This window comes from Eupeodes corollae, chromosome 3 (genome assembly GCF_945859685.1).
Source record: "Eupeodes corollae chromosome 3, idEupCoro1.1, whole genome shotgun sequence".
Taxonomy (NCBI): Eukaryota; Metazoa; Arthropoda; class Insecta; order Diptera; family Syrphidae; genus Eupeodes; species Eupeodes corollae.
The window spans coordinates 73352319-73365533 of NC_079149.1; the positions used below are offsets into that span (position 1 = coordinate 73352319).

Sequence of the window (13215 nt, forward strand, 5' to 3'; positions counted from 1 at the left end):
TAGGGCACTACTAATATGTTTTGTCTAGGAGCTCGAAGAACATATCTTTGGTATTGTCGTCTTTCTCTTCTGTGGGGGCGTGCGCGCATATCAGGCTAATGTTGTCGAATATAGCCTTGATGCGTATGGTCATGAGACGCTCATTGATGCACCTATAGCTCAAGACTTCTTGCCTAAGTCTGGCTCCAATTAAATTAAGCGCTGTTGGTTTTCGTGGTAGCTGTCACCATAGTAAATATAGAAGTTTTTCATCCTCTTTTTGCCCGGCCCATCCCATCGTATTTCCTGGATGGCGGTGATATCTGCTTTATATCGTTCTAGGGCCTCCGCTTATTCTGCGGCCGCACGTGGTCTGTTAAGGGACCTAACATTCCACGTGCATATCCGAAGTTCGTTGTCCTTTATTCGTTTGCGTTGGTTGTCAACAGTAAATCCGTCCGTATCCGAGGCTTGTTGGTGCTTCGCAACTATGAGGCTTTTACGTGGCCAGGAAGTCACCCCGACGCACAACCCTCTACCTGTAGGGCCAGATCCTAAGTATAACTCCAAGGATAGGAATCCAGATAAAACCGCTCCCTTTAGGCCTGGGCTCCGAATAAGTAGAAGAAGCAGTATTAGGTGTTCACTTAGTAGTTCAACATTACTGGAAATGTAGACGCCACAGTTGATTCCATCTTGGGAATTCCTCCGCTGCCGTCTGGATAAGGAGAGGTGCCTTAGTGGAAACACCTCTCCCCACCTCTCTCGTTTGCTGCCCCCAACAACTTTCCACTGGGGTTGGAAACAAATCTCCAGTTGAGGTATTAGGCGCCCGATGTTCACCACGGGGATGTGAGAGTCGGAGTTGATGCACAGAGGTGGGTTTTGAGAAAAACCTGTGGATGCTTGTGTCCTCTTGATTGCACATGTCTACGGAAAAAGAAAAGGATTGCACATTACACGCCACTTACCCAACGGCGAATTGGTTAGTGTGGAGTAACCTTAAAAATGCGTTATCTTGCCTATCTACAAATACTACACATCGTTTGAATCTGTGTTGTCCAGAAGGATATTCTTGCCTTCAAGCATTAAGGAAATATATTATCTAGAGTCCCGACCGGTACCCGTCCTACCTGAAACACCCTCAAATTTTATTCGAGGTGCACTCTCTCAAATTCGAGGTGAACTTTCGCTATCGGTGAATACATGTGCGTGGAGAATAAAAAACAAAATGGGGGATTGGGCTAAAAAGAAACTTATGGAATTTTTGTGACCTGTCAAAAATGCAATAATTTTGCAAAACAAAACAAGAGTAAGTTTTTGTTAATTGTTTTGATTTTTAATATAATTTGATATTTTTCAGACCAAAATTTTTTATAATGAAGAGGGTATACACAAGTTCACTTCTTTGAATAAAAAGTAAGTCAAATTGCAGTGAAAGGAGTGCAACAATAATCGATTTATTTTATAGTCTGTCTTTTCATTTTGGATAGTGCCAATAACATACTCTCATGCAGGAAGCAATTTCCCTAAGAAAGCTGGAAGAGCAAGCACACAAAGCGCTGATTTGGAGGAAGTTTTTTTTGTATATTATATTTCTCTTAACAAAATAACATTAAAGTTTTTAACGGCCATAGCTGCCGCAGGCGTTGACAGTGGAGGTGTCACAATCTTTACCAATAGTCAAACGCATTCAATGCAACAAAACCATCAGCAACAACACCACCAAGCTCTCTATGGTTTCTTTTTTATCTGAGGATTAAATTAAGTACAAATTCATTATATATTTTTATTTAAATAAATTGATATTTTCCTTCATTTGCATTACTGGGAAGTTTACATTTTGTTGAGTTGTCAAAATTCTCACCTCGTTGTTAATCTGTCAAAACTGGGCTTAACTCAAATTGGTCCACGTTTGCATTGCAGTCCTATGGTGCGTCTATACTTTCTGTATGATTTTTTTTTTGTTTTTAGATAAACTTTTTATAAAAATCATAGAACTTGTTTTTAGCACAGTTTTCACTAAAAAGAAGTTTCAAAATTCATTTTTCTTAAAATATTGCATTATTTTTTCAATTTTTGAATTCAACGGATCTTTTTTTTGAAGAGCAGAGTTCACCTCATATTTTTTGCCCCGCAGTCGAGCAATATGGGCACAATTTCGATAAAAACTCCATTCATAATGGCTTGGTCCCATAAGAAACTAAACTAATGGACAAAATCCTTTCCATTTTGCTTGTAGGCCGAAAGAGAGCAAACCCATTAAGTCGGGATCGGGACTATAGACAATATATTTCCTCTATGCCCTCAAGTGTGGAAAAAGGTGCACGACAAGTTGCCTGCTCATGAAAACAATACCTATCATGTCCAGTGTTATCTTCGATGGCGCTCATTACAACTACGAATAGTGAAAAACTTTGCGATTGATGCTCTTCTCAATGACGAAATCATTAGGGAAACAAAAAAATGGAAAGGAATTCTATATAAAATATTGGACACCATTCTCTTCTTTGGCGAAAGGGGACTTGGAATACGAGGCAATAGCAATTTTATTGGAGAGCCAAATAATGGAATTTTGTTGGGCATTTTGGAATTAATTAGTCATTATGACCCCTTTCTTCAGGAGCACTTGGAAAAAGTAAGAATTTCACAACAGGAACACAAACGTTTGCAAGTCCACTACCTTTCCGTTAAAATTCAAATTAAGTTCATTAAAATTTGTGCCCAACATGTGAATTCAGCTATTTTGAAGGAAAGAGAAAATGCCAAATACTTCGCTATAATTGTCGATGCAACACCCGATTTTAGTCATGTGGAACAAAACACAATTATTTTGCGATATCTGCGCTTGTAAGAAAATGTGTTCACCATCCAAGAACGGTTTTTGGAATTTGACGATTGCAACAAAAAACTGGCACCGCAATAGCTGTTTTGATCCGCGAAACATTGGCAAAGAACGGAATCCCTTTAGAAGACTGTTGTGCACAAGGCTGTGGCAATGAAAGCAATATGAAAAGACAAAAGCAGCACTACCGAACGTTGGAAATTCTTAAGAAAAATGTGTCAGCTAGAATTGAGGCAATAGGTATAACTATTTGCAAATCATCTGAAAAACTTAGAACATCATTAGATTAGGATGTTCCAGAATCGTCCCCATTGAACTGAAAAGGCAATTAAAGAGACATTTTGGAGAAAATCGAGGAGCCGGAGAGCAAATTGAAACAGAAGAAGAAGAAAGAAATACATATCAAGAGAAATATCTTTTACGTCATAGTTAATTCAATTTTATCTGGAATTTCTGCTTCATTAATTTAGCGTCCTTGCCAGAACAAAGAATTTTCATCTTTCGTGGTCGTCACAAGATCGTGTTTCTGGACTTGCTACACTATGCATCGAAGTACCTTTAGCAAGGAAATTGAATTTTGTTTTGCTGCTCAGAACGCTAGGAAAACTCGTTTGCAAAAAGAAATATTTCATTGAACGCAAACTAACTCTAATGAAAGCATTGTGATAATATTTTTACTTCGCTCTATTTTATTTTCATAGTAGGTAATAGATCTTCATGCTAATTTTTTTTTAATAGTTAGTCGACCGTATTATCAATTACTAACTGTCGTAATATCGAATTGAATGTATGATTCTGTTTTGAGTCTGATCTACTCGCATTTAGAATTATTTTCTATCCATCTTCCAAAAAGGCAATTAACAAGAAAATTGTGCAAGGAATCATTCCTTGCCTATATTAGGCAATTATAGAGATTTTTTTTCTTAAACACCTCACTCCATGTTAACAGAAACGAAACTAAAAAAGGGTAATTATTCATTACTAAATAAATATTTAGAAATCAAACTGTTATTTCGAGCAACAAGGTCTTTAATGTTTGTGACAGAATTTATGGCACGACTACCTTCAATTAAAAATTGGTTGTTTTAAGAATTTGAATAGATGCAGTGCTACCTCTTGGAATGGCTATCCTAGTAGCACTTAAACATTAAACAAATTAAACGGTGATCGAAAGACATAATTAGTTCTACTTAAATTAGATTTGACCTTACAAATTATGAAAAATGAAAGAATGGAGAAAAACTGGTATAATATATCGTCGTCGTTCTATGAAAACTCCTTAAGTCCATTTTCCCCAAAAATTAAATAAATACGCTAAGTTCATGGAAATGACAAATTTTTTTTTTTTCGAAACTGTGCTTAACGATGCACCATTTTTAAATTATAAAGAATTAAAATTCCCAAAATCTATTAATTTGCATGTTGATTTCAAACTTTAAATGCAAATATCTCTAAACACAAAAAATGGACTTAGGGAGTTTTAATGGAACGACAACGATATGCAATAATTTTAACCATTTGCTGGAATAATTTGGATACAATGAAAGGTAGATGGTTTAAAATAGGAATTAGAAGAATTCTTTTAAATTTAGTTCTCTTTTTGAATTTCAACGAACACGAGAATGTTAACGATTTCGTAGCGACAATTCCCATTTGATGTGTACATACTTTTTACTTTAACCTTTCAATATTACTTTTTTAATGCTATATTACTGGATACAAATTTAACATAAAATCATCATTAAGTTCCATATTCGTGGTTTTATTTCTCACAAAATTTTGGAATCTGTATATACACATAGTCAAAAAAGTCTCCGTGCAGCAGCTTTCTTCTTGTTGACTCTGCTGTACAGAGACTGTTATGACTTTTACAAATTATAACTTATGCTTCGTGTCATACAAAATATGTTTAAATTACATGTTTTTAGGGAAAGTAAAATTAAAAGATGCGTATATTGAATTATTAAAACATTAACAATACAAATTATTGTAAACGTGAACTGCCGAAATTACTATAAGAAAAGCACAATTATTTTCTAATTATCAATGTTTTCACTTTTATCACTTTTTTGCAATAATTTCAGCCCCTTGAATACGTTTTTGGGTATTAATTGTTTTTCTATGCGTATTTTTTTCATGGTAGTTTCTTCTGCCGAACAAGTTTGGTTTTCATTTTGCATGCTATTTTGACTATCTTCCTCGTCTGTATCGCTGATATCTATCTCGTCCGGATTACTTTCTTGATCTTTTTTACTTAAGCCTTGGGTCTCTCCACGCACAAACATTATATTTATATTTTGTTCATTTTGTTTTTCTGAAATATGAGTATCTAGCAAATGCATGCCACCCTTGAAGGTTTGATCTACTGTACTGTTAGATATTTGAGCAGCCATCATGTTAACCTGCGTATTGTATGTGGCTTGTACGGAACGTTTTATTCTGAGCATTTCACGCATTGTATCTTCATTTCCGTGTCTAACTTCAAATTCTTTCCAAGTTTGCCAAAATTCAGCTGTTATTCTAGGATCGCAGACTTGGCTACAATGTGCATATATTGTTCGAGCTCGGTCAATTTCGCCAAGTTTTGTTTCCATTTCAGCGAATCGAATACACATGTCTCGCATACGTTCTTCAGGAAGAACTTCGATGGCTCTCTCGTAGATTTCTCGCGTTCTAGGTAAACCATAAATATCTGCGGCTTTTTTTATAAAAATATTGAACATATCGAACATTTCTTCAGGCTTAACAGCAGTAGTTGCGCGGTTGTAAACCGCCATTGCATGTCGGGCTAAACCATGTTCTTCCTCTAATTTCGCATATAAAAGATAAAAATATTTTGCAAGTTCCAAAGGGCACTTTTCAAGACACTGTTCAAAAAGATCACGCGCTCTTTCAAGTTTTGACCCTCCGTATCGCTTCAAAAATTTAGTTAAATAAGAATTCCAAATATCATACACATTTGGCCATTTAAAAAGAGCAATTCCTTTTTCGTATGCCCTAAATGCTTCCTCAAAGTAACTATGTTCTTCCAAAAATAGGCCATAGTTTATTATTATTTGTGGAGTGCAAATCTTCAAGTCAATAATTCGGTCATAAACAGATTTGCATGTTTTAAATGTTCCGAAACTTTCCTCTAAATCAGCATACATCGACCATATTTTTAAAGATTTATAAAGGCGGTCTTGTACGGATTCTGTTTCATCATTGTAATCTACCTTCCGCTTTGGCATCAAAGTTGATATTTGCATTAGTTTCAAAGCCGAATTGAAATTTTTTTGGCGTATCTCCATTTCCGCCCATTCACACCATACAGTTGCAAGCTCGTCCACTTTTACATAATCAACTTGGGTTGCTTTTTCAAAAACAACACGAGCGTCCTCAATTTGTCCATTTTTTTCATAAAATTTAGCAAATTCTATCCAAAGTGTATTTATTTTACCTATTGCTAGTTTAGGTTGAACTGTTTGAACTGCTTCTGTGTAAGTATTAATAATTTCATTTGGTTTTGAGTCATATAGTTTAACTCTTTTGTGCCACTCGGGTACATTATGTGGGTTTTGTCGAAGAAGAACACTATTTAGAAGTAATAAGCGGCGCTCCATAAGATATTCAAATCGCGCTAAGCGTAATTCAATTTCAATGTCATCTTCTTCGCTTATGTTTTTAGTGTTTGCTATGTTTTCCATACGCTTACTGAGGCTGGATTCTTCAAACTGAGCGTATTCATCAAAGACTTGAGTAAAGTCTCTTACTGTAGTAATAGTTTGAATAGCTTCCTCATATATATCTCTGGCACGGTCAAAGAGTCCACTGCGTACGTAATAGTCGGCAAGGGAGTTCCACAAACGACTCAACTGATCCGTGTATCTATAATTTAAAAATAAAATGTATTGAAATTAAATTACAGATAAATAATCAAGATACAAAATAAAAGTAATCCGTAATTAGTTTTACCTTAATATTATAAATAAATAAATAAATTAGGTGGCGCAACAGTACATTGAGAACCAAGGCCTATTGACTTACAACTCTCAACTGTATGCGAGTAATATTGTCAAGGATGGAGTGGGGCTACAGTATTAAAGCCGAATCCGAATGGCTGATTTGAGAAAGTACTTTTCATGACAAGTATTACTCTTAGGAAATTGTCAATTCCTCGCAAGAGGCATCGTCCGTGCAAAAAACTTTAGATGATAACCATCCCGCCACGGGTACTACAACCTTAATATTAGTTTTATTAAAATATTTCATCAAATTTTAATTGTATCGCATCTGTGGTTTGCGCCAATAGAGGTTGGTTGCACTGCGATGGTTTGTTCTATTATTAATATTTTACCTAAAAAGCTTTCGACAGAAGCTTTTCCTAATAATATAATCAAAGCATTGTACATTTCTTCCATAATTTCTTCATGAAAAATTCTTCCGAATGGAAGTTCATACGGAGGCCTCTGCTGGAAAAATAAAAGTTTATTTGCTCCAGCAATACAGGACAAATTATGTTGTCATTAATTAAATCTATTATTATCATAATAGAAAAATATCTTCTTCTGACCTCAAGAGTTTACGAAGAAGTAAACATTTTATATTATAAGTTAGCATATCTATGGTCCAATTTAGCTTCAAAAATAATGTCTCGTAAAACTTATTTGAATCCTTTCGATCCTCAAAGAATGATTACCATAGAAAGGATTTCAAACCAAGCAACAGTTTTCAAGGGTTCATTCTACAATTTCCATCTAGAGCATTTAGGTCGAAGAACTCTCTAGTATTCCTTCTCAAATAACCCAACATTTTATATGCTTTATTGACTATATAACCTATGTGATTACTAAATGTTAACTACCAATCTAATATGACTAATAAATCCGTCTTCAGTGTTACTTTGTCTATATATATATATATATATGTATATATATATTTATATCGCACCATGATGTGAGTTCACACAAATCTTCTTGTAATGTATGTATAGTTCCGAAAATCTCTACACCATCAGCAAATAAAAGACACCTGGAGATTGGAAAATATCCGGAATATCATTGATGAACACATTAAAAAGCAATGGACCAATGTGGTTTCCTTGAGGAACGCCCGAGGTTACCTTTATGCATCTGAAACAAGTCTATCTATCTTCACGAATCGGTTTCTACCAGTGAGATAAGCATGTATCAATCTGAATATTTAATGGTTAACCCTATGGAATGCTTCGGCAAAGTCAATAAGGATGATGCCAGTCTGAAGGCCACTTTCAAACCCTCTGACAACAGAATCACACAAAATAGTGGGATTTGTAGCTGTTAATTTTCCTGATACAATCAGAGATGAGAATCACATACAAGTTATTTTGTTAGAAAAACTTTTTTAAATATTTAATTAAAGTTATTACATACCTCCTTAAACCTCCTCGAATTATAGCATCAACATTGAGTGAGTGGACTTTGTCGGGATGTTTGGACATTAGTTCACATAATTCATTCCATAACTGGTGATTAGATTTTCCGTGTTTTGATACAAAGTTTTCATTATCTACCAATGTCGCAAGCTGTTGTGCTGCATCATCAAGTTTCCCTTGAGCAATCAGATACTCTATAAACTCTTCCATTTCATCAGGAAAGAGCTTGAGGTAACGCCTATAAATTTTAACAGCCGTTTCTGGGACGTTTGCTTTCTTAGCAAATTTCAAATATATGGGCCATATTCGATGATGTTGTGTTATAGGCAATGCTCTTAAGGCTCTATCAAAAACATGACGAGTCCTAGTGATTTTTAACTGGTTGGTCATAAAAATGCAATAGTCTATCCAAATTCTTGGCATTTTATGCATGAAAACTAAAGCTCTTTCGAAACAATTGTTTACTTCTTCATACATAACATCCGAAGCACAACTCCCTCGAACCTGATTTCTTCTTGCTCTTAAGTAATGATACCAAATTTTGTACGACCCAGGGAGTTCCTTTAATGCCCTTTCGTAAATAGTGTTAATTTCGATATTTGATGATTTAGCTTTGTGCTCCAGATAGCGCAACCAATGTTTAACAGAGTATGCATTACGAAGTATTTCCTCTTCGTATGGAATATCTTCTTCCGGCTATGAAAAATAATTGCTTAGTCCAGATTTACATATTTTGTTCAAAATTCTTACCAAATTAATACCTTCACTTTTATCTTCCGAATTAAACGCCATCTAAAAAAATACGTAAATATTACAACTAAATCCACAATGTCAAAATTAGGGTAGCCTTTCCATAACCACAAGTATTTGAACCAAAAATACTCATTTACATGATGGGAATCTTTCGTACGTCTCACTCTCCAAAACTCATTTCATAACATAACTGCCTTTGTAATTTTGACAATTAGTCCATGAATAGATGTGAAAACCAACAACAAAACGATGCGGATAGCGGAACTTTGCATAGCAACAACAAAATGGAGAGGTGAATAAGTTTTCTTTTAGATTTTGCTTTTTACTTTTTTTAATGCAAAATTCAGTTGCAGTTATTTTGTTGATAACAAACTAATGAACATTTCTGTCTTGAAGAAAGTATGTTCAACATCAGTTTATTAAAATCAATTCAATATAATACAATAATCACCAGGAAATTCCTTAAATTTCAAAATTCCCCTTGGGTTATTGTATTAAAGATGAGTTCAAAGAATCATTAAGTTAAGGGTGTGAGCGCAATTTATTAAATTCTACAAGATTTACGTTGATAAAAGGCCCAAATAATTTTTTGAAAGTGATTAAAATCTGTATCAAATTAATTAATCCAAGTATTGAAATAAATCAAACTTTTTGTTTAGAGAATTATATAAATTTTTAACATATGAAATATATATTTTTATGTAACATATGAAAAAACCACAATATTTTAAAAAAATCAGAACGATTAAATTGAACCCGTTGAATAAATTCAGAGCAAATAAAATACAAATTATAGACATTTATCGCATAATGAAAACGTCAAAAAATCGTTCTGAATTCTTGCACAACTTTTTCAGAACATCATGAAATCGACATTTTATAGATGACGTTCAGAAGTTTTTTTTCTTAAAATATAATTTTCATTCATTCCTTTAAAATGTTTAGTTACCAAAAATCTATTTTTCTTATTAGGCTAGGCGCACACATTCAACTTTTTCTAAACCAAATAAATCGATCGTTAGTTGCATAAACATCGTCAGCATAAGCAACTCCGAAAGTAATCAACGAAATAAACCAATACACATGAAACATTTATTCACCTTGACTAAATTATTCACCAGTTTAGTTGAATGTTTATATTTTATTATGTTATATTATATATAATTCCTTGTGACAAAAACTAAGGAACTAGTTTGTGTCAAAACACAAACTAAAAAGTTGCTTGAATGGCGACAGAATGGTTTCTGCATGTGAGCGGACTCTCATATAAGTCTGTAGTGCTCAGTTTAGAAACCAAAAAATTTTGAAACTAAAATTGCATGTGCACGCCTAGCCTTATTGTTTGAATGGAATGTTAAGTAAAATTCTTAACACTCTATTCTAGTCTAACTAAACTTTAAAAATGATTATTTTAGTATATATATAAAGCTTCAGACAAAAATACGAGTGTAAAAGGAAAAAAAGGTAATTTTTTGTTTCGCCCAAGCAAAGTAATGAACAAACAAGTTTGTTTTGAGGGGTGCCAAGGAAAGCTTTGTGGTCAAGAAAGATATGATCGAAGATCGATCATTTGCCAGAAAATCCAAATAATGGTCGCCGGTTTTGCCAGGCCGGGTGGGTATAGACCAAGCTAAAACAACATCTGCAGCACGCTTGAGTGTGGTAAGTGTTCGTCCGAGTTTTTGTTCACCTTATGTGAGAACAGGCCTCATATGTGTTATGTTGCTGGTGAGGTTGAGTTTCGATGGCACGTTCCCTCATCCCCAATCCGGCGAAGTAAGTGCCGAACATCGCAAGCAGTCCGAGTGCCCCGGAGCTTGACATTCCAATCTACCCTTTCCAAACTCTTACTACCTCATCCTTATCCTACCCTTCCACTATACCTACCTCCTACACTCCTCTTAGCACGCAACAAATAGTGCCCAATACGTCGTGCACGGCCCTGAGATTAAGAGTCTCATGCTCTACCGACTGAGCTAGCTGAAGTGCGTGCCCCGGAGCTTGATATGCCAATCTACCCTTTCCAAACTCTTCCTATCACTTCTTCCACCCTCATCCTTATCCTACCCTTCCACAACACCTACCTCCTCTCCTCTTGCCAAGCAAACAAATAACAATTATTATTCCCTAGGAGATTTTTCCAAAGTGCTTATTTGAGGTGCTTCTCCACTTGTTTAATTTTGTTTATACAAAATAAAACTAGTATTTTAAATATAACTGCATTTTAATAATTTCGTTTCATTTTGAGTGTTTTAGTTGTTTTAGCGTTGATCTGATTGGTTAAAGATATTTTGTAATCTTTTACATAAAATTGAATGAGTAAAAGTATAGTATTTAAGGAAAATATTGGAAAACATTCAAATGACGATGCAGTCAAGTTTATAAAATGTTATTATTTCACACAATATCTCGTATTCTTAACCTTTAAAACATACAAAAATTCATTAAACCACAATTTTTGACAATACGAAATAAAAACAACTTAGTGTTTATTTCATACATTTATTTTACAAAATTTAATTAAGAAAAATATAAAATAACATATATATATATAACATATATAACATGACACAATTTAAAGGAAATTCATAAAATGCACAAAATAAAAGTATAGCTGAAAAAATTGCAAAGTATTTTAGGTTATTATGTAGGAAATATGTTTGTGTGATAAGTGGAAATTAATATTTACAAACAAGTATGTTTTGTTGTTTTACAACGTATTGAATTACACTTTTGTCCGTTCCAACAAAATAATTCGGGATAAACAGTTCGGGTTCAAGGCGGGTCATGACACAATTCATGCTGCGTCTAAACTCGTTTCTGATATCCAATGGAATAAATCAAAACAACAATGCACAGGTGCTGTTCTGGTTGATTTGGAAAAGGCCTTTGACACCGTATGGTTAGAGGGTCTTTACCTAAAACTGAGCAGGCTTGGCATAAGCAAGCCATTGTTGTACATACTTTTTGATATGCTTAACGGTAGAAAGTTTGTTGTCAAAAGTGGCAATGTAACTTCTACCACAACATTCTCAATTAAAAATGGTCTTCAACAGGGAGCGGTGAATTCGCCGATTCTCTTCAGCATTTACACCAGCGATCTGATAGGTAGTCTTACAAAGGCAATTGCGTACGCCGACGATCTAATTGCGTACAGAACGGCCCGAAAAGTTGAGGTTATTAGAATTCTCTTGCAGCGTGATTTCGACAAGATTCAGCGATATTGCGACGACTGGAAACTGAAAATAAATGTCCAGAAGTCAGAGACAATTCTGTTCCGGACTCCGTTGGCTAGGGCCACGAGGGATACGTGCAAGAATTGGTGCAAGATGGTCATCGTTGATCTTCACGGTCAGCCATTAGCGAGCAAAAGTGTAGTGAAGTACCTCGGTATCTGGTTAGATCAGTATTTATATTTCGACAGACATATAAATGCTGCTCTGACCAGGGCCAGAGGAGCCTTCGCTCTGACGAAACGGCTGTTTTTTAGCAGTTGGCTTGACCCCAGAGTGAAGGTAATTTGCTACATGGACCTCATACGGCCAATGATCGTGTATGGTTGTCCTGTGTGGTTCAACGTTGCTCCTTCCCAGATGGAGAAGTTTCGGGTGTTCGAGCGGCAGTGTTTACGACGCTGTACCGGCTTATATCGAACAGACGAATCTTCTTATGTGCATTACTATTCCAACGAGGTCCTATTCAACGGGGCTCGAATCAACAGAATTGACAATTTCGTGATAAAACTCGTTCGAGGTCACATTGCAAGAGCTATGTCTTCGACCAACAATTTGATTTTCGGGGCGTTCTATCCGAACGACGAGTATTTTGAAAGTGCACGCTTGAGCGGGTTCATTCCACCAGAGGCATTCCTCTTATTAGACAAATGCGGTCTGATACAGGATAGATTGGCAGTCCCGTTAATCTACCACGTCAGACGAAGAACCGTGGATAGGCGAATCCCATACAATCGGGACGTCATGGCACAAGGTGGAGCGGAGCTCCTTCGGTTCAGTAGGGCTGTGTCCGAACGGGACCAAACTGATAGGGTGAAGCAGGAGAACCAGTTCTGGTGGCTTCAATCGGCACATGATAACGGGTAGTCGGGATGGGGTTTAAGCCTTGGCCGGCTTACATACTTGTTTTATAGTTTTAGGGTTTAGTTTTAAGTAGAATAGGCATGGTGGCACAAAAAAAATAAAAAAAAAAAATAAAAAATAAAAAAAAAAAAACAATAAAAAATTAAAAA

The 13215-nt window shown here is 35.4% G+C and overlaps 1 protein-coding gene and 1 long non-coding RNA gene across 2 annotated transcripts; one reads left to right on the forward strand and one right to left on the reverse strand.

Moving 5' to 3' along the window:
• Positions 1 to 67: 67 nt before the first annotated feature.
• LOC129952171 (uncharacterized) lies at positions 68 to 1736 on the forward strand. The gene is made up of 3 exons (XR_008782276.1): positions 68 to 1291; positions 1343 to 1398; positions 1451 to 1736. It is a non-coding gene; the product is annotated as an uncharacterized LOC129952171 (long non-coding RNA).
• Positions 1737 to 4565: 2829 nt separating this feature from the next.
• Positions 4566 to 9114, reverse strand: LOC129951089 (pre-mRNA-splicing factor syf1 homolog). Its single transcript, XM_056063099.1, has 3 exons — positions 8967 to 9114; positions 8215 to 8912; positions 4566 to 6691 (listed from the first exon to the last, which is right to left on the reverse strand). The coding sequence occupies exons 1-3, from the start codon at positions 9006 to 9008 to the stop codon at positions 4861 to 4863; spliced, it is 2571 nt and encodes an 856-aa protein (XP_055919074.1). The 5' UTR covers positions 9009 to 9114; the 3' UTR covers positions 4566 to 4860.
• Positions 9115 to 13215: the final 4101 nt, after the last annotated feature.